Source organism: Portunus trituberculatus, chromosome 44 (assembly GCF_017591435.1).
Source record: "Portunus trituberculatus isolate SZX2019 chromosome 44, ASM1759143v1, whole genome shotgun sequence".
Lineage (NCBI taxonomy): Eukaryota > Metazoa > Arthropoda > Malacostraca > Decapoda > Portunidae > Portunus > Portunus trituberculatus.
In genome coordinates, this window is record NC_059298.1 from 16,619,525 (window position 1) to 16,632,580 (window position 13,056).

Consider the following 13,056-nt stretch of genomic DNA (forward strand, 5'->3'; position numbering starts at 1 on the left):
GAATTTTTTACTTAAAAAAATGGGTTTTTTACGTTGAGGCCTATAAGCGCCTGTGTAACTCACTTGAAGAGTGTGTAGGAAGTGCTGTTCAGCTTCTGCCCATTAGTGGCGCAGGCTATTTTATTTATAGTGGTACCACCCAAGCTCATCTTGGGTGTAACCACCTAGAACCTGGGTATCATGGTGACATGTAGGTAATTTTAAACCACTCGACAAATGGCAAAGTGTTCAAGGTTGTACGTGGTGGGATTCGAACCTACGCGTGGGACGTCTGCCCGATCCCACGCTCACCACCTTATCCACTACACCACCGCCTGGTGATTATGTATTAAGAAATACCTATATTGTTCAATAATATAGTGCAAAGTTTGGCGTCTGCTCTCATTAGGAAATGTCTTGATAGTTGAGCAGGCCATGATGTACTATAAGCATGACTTATTTTGCCTAGGCCCACTGATGTGACTAGTTATGATTTTCTTCAGTGTCATATTCCCACTTTTAATTTGTAGTAAGTTTGATTTTTAAGATTTATATTCAGCTTTATTAAATTAGATTATGTTTCAGGATCAGCCTGATGGTCAGAATCAACGGCGCTACATCTTATTCTATCGCTGGACACACCTCTCATTTTTGTTCCTCTCATCTTTGTTTTACATTCCACGTGTATTTGTCAAGTTCTTCAATAACCCTCGCGTCAAGCAGCTTCTTCATGACCTGGCTCGTGGAGAACATCAGTAAGATTGTGTTTACATGAACTATGATTTGTATTGAATATATATGTTACAATAGAAATTAGATCTGTTCATTGATTTGAGGATCTGATGGTATTTCTTGATTGTAGTTTAATTCTGCTATTGGTCCAGGTTAGATATGGTTTGCATTAGATTTACTTACTAAATACAAATAAGTGTATGGCAGTGGCAATTTCAGCCTCCCTTTCTCCTACCTAAACTTGCACCACTGTTGGCTACAGCCTGCCCTATTCCTCACAAAATTTGTTTCACTTCTCATTAAAATAACATTACTATGGGTGGATCACCATATGACCACAATGTTGCATCTTTCCTCAATTAATCAATCAAATAATTGTGGGTGATAGCACCAGGGTCACTCACTCCCACAGCATTAATGTTACCATATTCTGTTTGTAGACTCTTTTGTAACTTGTTCCAATCTATCCCTGTTCTCCACATTAGAGCATGACATTGATGCAAACTGACCCTTTGTATTAGAAGTGTTTCATGTTTGAATATTATGCATTATTGGCGACCTGACTTTATTATCAAAGGTAGTCATTATTGTAAAGTGCAGTAAGGCAGAACATTCTAAAATATTTAACAACAGGAAAGAGAATGAAAAGTGAAGCTGAACCAAATGTCACAAGAATTGGCAGTGAATGTATTAAGAGGGAATCATTATACATATGTAAAATATTATTTTGACATGTTAGGAGTGGTGCGTAACTATTTCAGTAAAAAAAAAAAAACTTACACACTTTTATCCAGGTCTAAGTAATTTTTATGGTTTGTGTATATAGACATGACAAATTTATGAAGAATTTCTAAAGTTCATTGTAATCAATTAAAGTTTTCTGTACAGGATTATGTATAAAGCACATTTTACTTTCATCTCATTTAATCTACAAATTATCCAAAAGTATCTGACGAGGACACGGATAAAATGTGGTTTACCTATTCTTGTTTTACTTGTTAACTTTAAAGTACATCCTTGTAACATCATACACTTAGCTTTTCATTCCTAGTTTTAAGTATTCTATATCTTCTTTAACAAACTTTATTACTTTTCAGATATGATACCTCAAAGTTGGAGCAAGATACTAACATGATGGTACAATATATGAACAATCATGCCTCCACTCATGGTTATCTTTACTTCTGGCTCATAATCTGTCACATGGTGGCCTTGGTTATTGATTTAGCAGTTGTTTTGTATTTTGACTACGTGCTTCAGGTATGTTCTTTTTTTATACTTAGGTGAATTTATGAAATGATAATTGAAAGGTAGATATCATAAGTGTAATTTACCTAGTTGTATTGTACAGGGTTCAAGCAGAGCTCATTGTGTCCTGTTTCCATGTCTCCATTTATCCAATTTTTCCTTAAAGTTATGCACATTATGTGCTGTAACAACTTCATTATTCAAAGCATTGCTTTTTTTTCCACCGTTCTGTGTGGAAAACTGTATTTTCCAATATCCTTCACACACTGCCTTCCATTCTCTTCTGTCAACAACAGTAGGTCTTCCTTATATATCTTTTCAATACCATTGACTATCTTGTACATTGTTATTAGATCTCCTCATTCTCTTCTATCTTTTAAGGTTAGCAGTTCCACTTTCTTTAGGTGTTCTTCATATGTTAGGTACTTTAGTTCCGACACCATCTTTGTAGGAATCTTCTGTATCCGTTCTAATCTTATATCTTTTATAGAGCTCAGAGACCACACCACAACTGCATATTCTAGCTTTGGATGTATCATGCTTGTGATTATTTTTTTCATTATATTTTTGTCCATAAATTGAAATGCCTCTCTTATATTAGTCAACATTTTATATGATATACCAACTATATTGCTTATATACTTTTTAGGGTTAAGATTTTCCTGTATAAGCACTCCCAGATCTTTTTTCTTTAGTCTTCATTATTTGTTCATCTGCCATCAAATAGTCCCATACTGGTCTTTTGCTCTTAGTTCCATTACATGACATTTCTTGGTATTAAACTCCAATTTCCACTTCTTACTCCACTCATAGATTTTGTTTATATCATCTTGTAGGAGCAAAAAGTCCTCATGGGTTTTGATAACTCTTAGTAGCTTTGCATCATCAGCAAATAGATTAATGTAACAATTTCTCCCATTGTGAATGTCATTTACATAAATCTGAAACATAATGGGCCTAACATTGACCGTTGTGGCACTCCATTTGTTATTTTACCCCAAGATGAGTATGTATCTCTGATCACGGCTCTCATCTCCCTGTCCTTCAAATAATCCCTTGTCCATTCTAACAAAATTCCTCGCAGTCCTCCTATGTTCTCTGATTTCCAAAGTAGTCTTCCATGAGGGACTTTATCAAAAGCCTTTTTTATATGTCCAAGTATACTATGTCTACTTATCCATCTCTATTATCCAGTCCTGTTACCCTCAAGTAGAAGCTTAATAAATTTGACACACATGACTGTCCTGTCCTGAACCCAAATTGTCTGTTTGTTATGACTTGTTCTTCTTCCAGATGTTCAACCCATTTTTCCTTGATAATTATTTCACACAACTTTCCATAATTTTTGTAAGTGACACCGGTCTGTAATTTAACTGCTCAGTTGCCTTTTTCCCCTTTAAATATCGGTATTACGTTGGTCTTTTCCATTCTAGTGGAAATTTCCCTTCATTTAGTGAACTTGTAATTATATCCCAAATTGGATCCAGTAGTTGCTCTTTACATTCAATTAGCATCCAGCCTGAAACACCATCTGGCCCTATTGCTTTTCTGACATTCAAATTTCCAATAATCTTCTAATATCTTCTTTGTGCACTGTGATTCCCTGTAATCCTTGGCAATGCAATGTCCTCATTCATTATTTCACACATTTTCTCCTCTGATTGGTATGTCCTCCCTTCTTTAATGATTTTTCTATTGTTTCCTTGTTTTTATGAATTTGTAGAAAAGCTAGGGTTTGTCTTTTACTCATCATAGCTATATCATTTGTTTAGTGGTTTAAAGTTACCTAAATATCACCATGATACCCAGGTTCTAGGTGGTCACACCAAAGATGCGCTTGGGTGGTGATATGGGCTCTAATATTGTTATCGGATGGGATTCAAACCCACATGTGGATTTCTACCTGATCCCACACTCACCACCTTGTCCACTATGCCACTGCCTTATTGCATCTGTTTCTGCTTGTGTACTTATACCACTCACACCCATGCACCTGAAGATGCTTTCATTGGAAATACCTTCTTTCACTCTTTAAGTGTCCAACTCTTACCTTGTGCTAAAATTCATCCTTTTATACTTCATAATTCTTCACAGTTTTCCTTCTTGAGGGAAAGAGGCTGATGTCATAGTAGTATAATGTTGCTGATGATTGTAAATGTCCATGTTAAAGACTTAAATTGATTAACTAATTGATTAATTGATTTGTGTATTTGTTTTCAGGGACACTTCAGAAATCTGGTGTATTCTGCGTATCCCCTTTACAGAGACCCACAGTTTTTTACAGATTATTTATCACGTATGTTTCCTCCATTTGTGAGATGTAGACTTGAAAAACAGATACTGATTAATAATGAACGAGAGGAAGAGCTCAGCTGCCACCTCCTTTTGATGGATGTATATGATAAAATGTTTGTTGTGATATGGCTGTGGTTAGTGTTCCTAATTTTTTGTACAACCATTAAAGTACTTGCTCTTTTCGTATTGGTAATACCTCCCTTCAACCGATTGTTCCTGAATATACAGACTGATTCAAAACATATGAAAAAAATTAGAAATAAGATTGTAAAGAAATACTGTGCTACTGACTTGTTTGTTCTTTACCTGATGAAGTGCCACAGAAGTGAATCTCAGTTTTGTATGTTATTGTCAGAACTTATCCATTCTGAAGAATCTTCCGATATGTTATTGGCATTAAGTAAGAAAAAGAGTAAAGTCAGCTTTAAAGATGAAATGATGTCAAAGACTGGTCACTTGCAGGAATCACCACCAAGCTCACAAGAGGAACAGTGGTCTACAAAGAAAACACTCCATTATAGCCCAATATTACCACATGATGAGATGTTACGTAGTCGCAGAGTTAACAGCTCAACTCCTTGTCCTGATTATGATGCTGATATTTCCTTCCCCAGAAACTTTATGAAAAACGAATATAAAGTGTAGGACGTGTGTGTGTGTGTATATATATATATATATATATATATATATATATATATATATATATATATATATATATATATATATATATATATATATATATATATATATATATAGTGTTTTTCCAAAAGAATCATACAGGGATTTACTAAAAGATTTTATGTAGCATCCTGTGAGTTTTGAAGATGCTTCAGAATCAGGTTGTTTCAGTTATCCTTAGTAAAGAATCCACATTTATTGCTGAGTAACTAAGTAATTCCAGTGTTGTTTTTCTGTTCCCTGAATAATTAGGACCAAGGCTTCATAAAAACACTTTTCTTCAACAATATCAGTTTGTGTGTGTGTGTGCGTGCATGCGCGCGCATGTGTGCATGGGTGCTTGCAGTCCTGTGTGTGCTAGTGGGATGCTTTGCCACCCCATATTCTCTCTCTCTCTCTCTCTCTCTCTCTCTCTCTCTCTCTCTCTCTCTCTCTCTCTCTCTCTCTCTCTCTCTCTCTCTCTCTCTCTCTCTCTCTCTCTCTCTCTCTCTCTCTCTCTCTCTCTCTCTCTCTCTCTCTCTCTCACATTTATGATTTAAAAGCACAGATATTACTTGGTTTCATCATTTTGCCTTCCATCGTATTAATTTGGTGATGAAATTTTATAGGCATTTGAAGTGCTTCTCTTTTCTTATCTGTAATGTATGTCTACATGCTTCTTATTTTTAAGATCAAAATTCAGTCTGCTTAAATTAGTTATAATTTTGCCTGTGCAATTGAGGTGACTTTTTTTTTTTTTTTTATAAGTGTGTGTGTGTGTGTGTGTGTGTTGTTTGTTTGTTTGTTTGTTTGTTTGTTTTTTTGTTTGTTTGTTTGTTTGTTTAAATGAAATATTTCTCCAGATCATTAGCCAAAGTTATGATTTTATACATCTCTTGTAATGTGTTTTCAAAATTGATGTGAATTGTATCCTTGAATTCTTTGATCTAGTATTTTTTTTCTCATGGATTGAATTATTTATGTACTGTTACTTTGTCGTTGTACCTCTGTTTACACATACAGTACTGGTAAAGTTATCCAGTACAATGAAAAAATTATCTTCATTCAAAATTTATCTCATTTCCTTAGATTTTATTTATTTTATTATATATTTTTGTTTAACTGCATTTGATAATGTAATACTCATGTAACTTAGCTCTATAATTATTGTTTTCTCCTACAATACAGTAGTAGGTTTACTTTGAATGTGTAGTTATAAGTTTTGTATATTTATACTACTATAAACACCTTATAATGACTTATTATTATTCTTGATTTGGATAAAACTAAGATACTTTTATAACACATTGTGTGTCATAAAAGTGTAACAGTTACTAAAAAGAAGGAATATAAAGATCGTTATACTGGGATTTACCTTATACCCACAGAACTAAATTCTTATTATGTTATTTTTGTATCAATTTTGTTTTTAATTTTCTTTGGCACCACTTCTATTCCCAAGCTTTATAAAGAAATTGGTTTTGTATTATAGCCAGTAGATAGTGTGCCAAGTCTGTCAAAAGATAAAGGAAAGGAATCAATGTAAATTAACTTTGCCTTATTATTATTATTATTATTATTATTATTATTATTATTATTATTATTATTATTATTATTATTTACCATCATCATTATCATATTATTATTATTATTATTATTATTATTATTATTATTATTATTTCATATTACTATTATTAGTTAATTATTATTAATTGATTTATTATGCTTACTATTATTATTTATTTACAGTTCTTCAGTTTCCTAACTATCCTCAGTTATGAGCAGGAGGTAATAAGTTATATGCATAGGTTACCTTTTTCTTTTAAATAATTCTATTAGACAAAGTAACATTATCTAAAATAAAAATGGAATTGTATTTTTATTTCATTAAAAACCTTTATAACCCATAGCTAATCCTTGAAAATATATTTTAAAAAATATACGAAGTGTTGACAATTTAGTGAGGCGGTGACATTTTTGGGGACAACAGTTCAGCAAGGGAGTGAGTATATGTTACGCCTATTGACCATTTTTATAAGGCTTGAGAAGCGAATGTGAGCCTCGGACGATTTATTTATTTTTTTTTTTCTTCATAAGTAACATAAGTACAGCCCAAATGTCCAATGCCTTGGGTGTTCTTTGTCCATTGTCTCTGAACAGACTTCATCACCCTTGGGTATGTAATATATTTAATTTTCCACAGATCAGCAGTACTTCAATAGGGAATGTGATTGATTGAATTATTGATAACTTTGTAACTGTAGCATTGTATACAACAAAGGAGGGATGTAGAAATGGGAAAGATGCCCTGCAAATTAAATGCAAGATTTATAGGCAATTGTTTTAAGTCATGTCACATACTGCTCTCTTAACTAACCCGTTTAGTACCATGCCACGTTTCTAAATTCATTCTGCTCTCTATATGATGATTTTTTTAGCTTCAGAAACTGATGTGGGGTGAGTAAAATAGTGAGGACTGTGGCTATCAATCTTCTGACCTCTATAGAACCTTCTTAAGGTAAATTAATATAATGGTCTAATCGTTCGGGTTAACAATAGTCGAAATTTTGATTGTGTGTGTGTGTGTGTGTGTGTGTATATATATATATATATATATATATATATATATATATATATATATATATATATATATATATATATATATTTATATTTATAGTGTGTGTGTGTGTTTTCACTGTTCAAATCTCTCTCTCTCTCTCTCTCTCTCTCTCTCTCTCTCTCTCGAAGTGTGAAAATCAGATCGCAATTATTATTGAAAGCATATTATTTAGCTTATTTTATTTATTTATTTATTTATTATTTATCTACTTAATTATTTATTTATAATTTTGTTCTTGTGTCAGTGCAAACGACTATCTGCAGCTTACTCCAAGGCCGTGGTCCGTGGGTTCATCTCTGCCTACGTGAGCCCACAAGTGCAAATAGATAATTACGGGGCCCTTCATAGCTCCTGGCTGTGTCAATATACATTATCCAAGATGTTGACATGCGGTGAACCAAAGGTATGACGTAACGATATTTAGGTTTCCATTACATTTTTTGTTTTGGTATAATATTGTTGACAATTTTTACAGTAAATGTATGAGTATTTTGGACAATGATAACTGTATATTTCTAGATCTCCTTGAATTCAATGCTCCTCACTCAAGTTGCGTAGATGTATAAATTATATTTCACTCTTTGCTGTAAGGACACTATGAGCAAGTTAGGAGGACTAAGTATATTGACTAGTATTGTAACTAATGTAACCTACTATAGTGTTAATTGGCATCTCAAGCTTGATGTTGAGAGTTTGTGGACATCAGCCATCTGGCAACACCTCTGCCTGATCTGTCACCAGCCAGCTGACAGTGTGTCTGGCTGTAGGTACAGTGCCTTCTGCCTGGCTGGAGGGACTGCTTTGGACAGACAAGGTAAAAATGTGTGAAGAGTTGAGTGTGTTGCTATTATAAGTGAATGTTTATCTGTAACTGTACAATATGTGTTATATGGAGGTAAGATATAACGGGATGTTCAAGGAGAACGGTCATTGCGGTGAACATATCGAGGCAGACTCTACCTATGCTCAATTTGTTTATTTGAGTATTACTATTAAGGGATAAAGTTTTCAGAGATGGTTATGTATAATATGATCTGTGAGGCTGTAATTGTGTAATTGTTGACCTAGGTTGACCATTTATTGCTTGAACATGCAATATGTTAGGTTATCTTTAAGGTTCTAGAACATTTCTCATTCTTGAAATGGTTCTAGGTGAGAAAGTTTGTTTGAGAAAGTCACCTGAAAATATTCAATGATAAATCTATAGAACAGCAACTCCTTACATATTCTTTTCTATTACCTCCCTTCCCCCCAATAAGCTTGGGGGCACGTGGGGAATCGGGGGTGGTGGGGGGGACCCAAAAGAGGTGAGATATGGCGATCCAAAAAAATCTAAGGACAAAAACCTAGCCTAACCGGGGGCTGTGACCCCCGGACCCCCCCCCAACAACACTAACCTAACCCTAACATAAACCTAACCTAATGTAACCTAACCTAATTGGGGGGGCTGTGCCCCCCTGGACACCCCCTGCAACCCTAACATAAACCTAACCTAACGTATCCTTGCTTTGGGGCAGCTTCCCTCCCCCCACACCGGTTCTCTTATAGCTTCACACAATATGCCCTACCTCTACCAATACCCCTCCTCACAATACCTTAACGAAAGGATGAAGGTCCTGGCTGGTCCTCTTTTCGATTGTACACTGACTTGCATCGCAGGAGCGATGATTTCCCGGTAATCAAATTCGCAACCTTTACAACTAATGTCACTGGTGGCCATGGTTCAACTGCGCACACAAATCTCTGTGCACCTGTCTGCCCAGCTGTGCCCGCCTACGAATACATATAGCAAATTCCCATTGGCGCAGCTTGTGGTGTTAAGAGGTGGTGGCACATCATTGGACAAAAAAACTATAGACACAATAAGAATCCTATTCAGCAGTTACCCACAAATCCAGGATGTGAACAACAGACAGTCACTTCCTGTTACCCACAAACCCCAGATATATACAATAGACAATAGCAGTGTTTACTATTTGGACTTAGACTCCGAGTGACGTCTCTAATTTCAGTGAGGCAATGTGACATAACCGTGTGTGACCCCCAAACAAGACCACAAGGTACGTGTTCTCCATTAACTACTCATCATTTTGTGATATTATTGCACGGATTAGAGAGGAGGTCCTGTTTTAAAGATTTACGTATTTAATTAATGAAACCATCAATATATTACTATCTTGTATTCCATCTATTGGGAACCATGATTGAAGAAGAATTTTATTGACATTTTCTTTGCTACAGCAAGATGATGAATGTTTATTCTGTTGTTTATTTCCTAAATGTAGATACTGCTTCATTGTTCCCTCCTGGACAGGCAGGCAGACAGAGGAAGAGTATATTTGTACCTATAACTTTAAATCATGTACATGTGAAAATATGTTATAGGATAGAATATATAGATTTTGCTGATGGTTTGGAAAGCTTGGTATTTTTTGATGATAAGTCTGCACTGTTCTAATATAGTGGTCCCTCCAGCTTTTCTTGTTTTTCATCTCTCCTTGTTTCCTAGCTCCCCCTTTACAGCTCTTTCACTCAGCTGACATAACATGGGAATGAAAATATGTGATAACCAAAGCTAAGGTAACCTAACCCAATTTGAACCTAACCTAACCTAACCTAACCTAGTTGAGGTGACATGCACCGCTGCTATGTCTTCCTCAGAACCCTTCTGACCAATAGTGTGGTTATGTTATGCTAACTAGATTATGGTTAGGGTTAGGTTAGTTTTGGTTGTCATCTTTTAATTCCCATGTCATGTCAGCCAACTGAAAGAGCTGCAGAGGAGAAGCCGGAAACAAGGAGAGCTGGAGGAACCACTATATGAGGAAAGTGCTGATAAGTCTTCCATGCATTCCTCCTTGCTCCATAGTAATCTTACTCAACAAACAAGTTTTGGGGTCTGTAGGGAAAGTTCTATAGTTTTTGGAGGGACAAAAAATCATAAAATATGTGTGTTCACAAAGTATAAGGAAAGGAAGATGGATCTTTAATCTTATGGCAAGAGTAAACTAGTTCTGTTGTTTATCAGAGAGATTGTTATTTATGTTACAGAACTGATTCTTTCACAATATGAGCAGTAAAGAGTAAAGCTGGGGCATTGCAGCACTGAGTTATGATTTTGTGACTTTGCCACACCATGAATTTCATGGTCACAAAGTCAAATGATGTAAATTTTTTAAAAAGTTGAACTAAACTAAGTCACACCGCCAATTTTCTGTGGCTTTGAACAGGAACAAAGACAACTTTTTGTAAAGAAATTGCTGTGGCTAGAGAAGATGGAACTGGAGGACATGGAAAAGAAGGATAAAAATGTGTTTCTCTGTAATGACCCCAAAACATCAGGGTTGTTCCATGAAGCATTTTAAACCCCTTTTGGATTCATGATTTAAACTCCGTGCACATAAATTGTGGGTACGGAAGTTAGGTAGCAGGTTGAAGAGGCAGGGAATTGAACAAGTCTGCCATTACAAGCTGAGACACCCAACAGAGCCACTTCCTGTTACTAGTCCTACTTAGGCTGGACTTCTTCCCTCTCACCAAAGAGGAAGTGTGGGGAGGTTTAGTACACTGCCAAGCCTATGGTCTGAATTAGGTCAACTTGACCTAATTCAGACCATCACTACCTGGGGTAAACCCCAGGTAGTGATTTGTAGGTGCACCAGGTTGCGTGTCATCTGGTAGGGTCAGTTAGGTTTATTGTGGTGTGTGTGTTGTGGGATACTGTGAACCGGCACCCAGTGTAATGTACAATGTATAGCAGTTGTGAGATTGCTGTGTGGTATTGTGTATTTACTCCATCTTGTCAAGTGATTATATGTAAAACATCAGCAAGTGTTTCTGTTGGCTCTCCTAATCTTGATCATACTCCGTGTCTCCATCTGTTTATACCCATGCTGAGCCTCCAATTCGCCTGCGACTGCTTGTGCAAGGTACCACCCCAGTAGTGGGTTAAATCGCTTCATCTTTGCCTTATAAAAGCATGTTTCTGTTATTACACCTGAAAAATTTAAGTCATGCCCAGCTTTGGTAAAGAGTGTTCCTCTCACTGTTAGAGACCTAGTGAGGGTTGTCACAGTGGTGAATAGATATGGTATTTAAGATCCGCTTTTCATGTAGTGTTTGTGCTTATAATTAATATATATTATACATATATGTTAATTACATTTCAGTATATATTTAAGATTGCTGAATGTAATATTTTGTTTCAGATGCAGTCCTTCTGTGTAGTTTTGACTGTTGCAGTTTTCAGTGTGACGGATGGAAGGCTGGTGTTCCCACCTGGTTCTGATATGGGATACATTGTTCCTGGTAAGCTCTGTTTATATCAATAATTTATTTCTAGTGCTGTGTGAACAATAATGTATAATCATGTAAGATTTCATATAGACTTTTAAACTTGGAAATCAAGGTCATGTCTTTAGTTTTGGTTTTATACTTTGTGACTGCTTTGTAAAAACCTGACACGTCTTTTCTCAGCCTAGGATCTCAGCCCAGCATTTCTCAGTTAATTGATATATTGTTGCATCTTCAGTCTTGCCAAGGGTATGTCAGCCATCAGTTGAGGGACAAGCATAACACACTAACTCAGCATTGTGTAAATTGTTTCAGTATGTGCATGTAGGTGGGCCACTCTTCATTTCTTTCCAAGTTGCTAGGCTCAGGATAACAATGTGAATCTTCCCTGTGATTATTTGCTGCAAATATTAGGCACAGGTAAAACTTTCAACAACAGGAGGAGAAGTGGTGTAGGTGTTTTGAGGATTCTTCATCAACTGATTGTCACCTCAGGGCTACCCCACCACCTCGCCCACGGCCAGGACACACACCACACGCGCACACACACACACACACACACACACACACACACACACACACACACACACACACACACACACACACACACACCGAGTGAAATGGAGAGAGAGAAAAACATAAAAAAAGTGATAAATAATATCATTAATGTGGTGCAGGAGGAGGGAAAAGACCTAGTACAAGAAATAGAGGACTTCCATAGAATTGGAAAGTTCACAGGAGAAGGTATGAGGCCAATAAGAATCAAACTTAAGTCACAAAAGGATGTAGATGAATTGGTGGAGAAGTCATGGAGGCTAGCCCAGCAGGAAACAACAAGGAAGATTTGGTTGAGAAGAGATCTCGGTGAAGTGCTAAAGATCAGAGCAGAAACTAATGAAGGAAAAAAGAGGCACTACATAGTGGTGTACGTACCACCTAAGACAAATGCATGGTCAGTACAGGAATATGAAGAAATGATAAGTGATACAGGAACATGTCTGGAAGAAATGTTGGGTGGCTGTGAACGAACTATAATGATGGGAGATTTTAATTGTAAAGAGGTGTGTTGGGAGGACTGGTCAATGGAAGGATCAGAGACAACATGGGAAATACACTATTGACACTGGCAATGGAAAATGTGTTAACTCAGTGGGTCAAAGAAGATACTAGGTTTGGAGGAGAGGGAGCATCGTCAAGACTGGACTTGGTCTTTAGTACAGAGCCAATGGTCA

At 36.2% G+C, this 13,056-nt stretch overlaps 2 protein-coding genes across 10 annotated transcripts in view; both read left to right on the forward strand.

Annotated features, from left to right (window-relative positions):
• LOC123518540 (probable WRKY transcription factor protein 1) overlaps positions 1–4,910 on the forward strand; it is a 38,845-nt gene extending 33,935 nt beyond the window's left edge. For 5 of the 6 annotated variants that reach the window (XM_045279350.1, XM_045279353.1, XM_045279348.1 and 2 more), the window contains 3 exons: positions 553–734; positions 1,809–1,971; positions 4,180–4,910. In XM_045279350.1, the coding sequence (XP_045135285.1) occupies positions 553–734; positions 1,809–1,971; positions 4,180–4,899 (1,065 nt within the window). In that variant the 3' untranslated portion in view covers positions 4,900–4,910. The remainder of the gene's footprint in view (positions 1–552; positions 735–1,808; positions 1,972–4,179) is intronic. The other variant, XM_045279355.1, reaches the window with a different exon arrangement.
• A 2,863-nt stretch (positions 4,911–7,773) lies between these two features.
• Positions 7,774–13,056, forward strand: part of LOC123518541 — a 34,869-nt gene continuing 29,586 nt past the window's right edge. Inside the window, exons 1-3 of one of the 4 annotated variants that reach the window (XM_045279358.1) lie at positions 7,805–7,934; positions 8,210–8,345; positions 11,740–11,839. In XM_045279358.1, coding sequence (XP_045135293.1) covers positions 11,740–11,839 — 100 coding nt within the window. In that variant the 5' untranslated portion in view covers positions 7,805–7,934; positions 8,210–8,345. Of the gene's footprint in view, positions 7,935–8,180; positions 8,346–9,543; positions 9,592–11,739; positions 11,840–13,056 lie in introns of those variants that run through there. The other 3 variants (XM_045279359.1, XM_045279356.1, XM_045279357.1) reach the window with 3 other exon arrangements.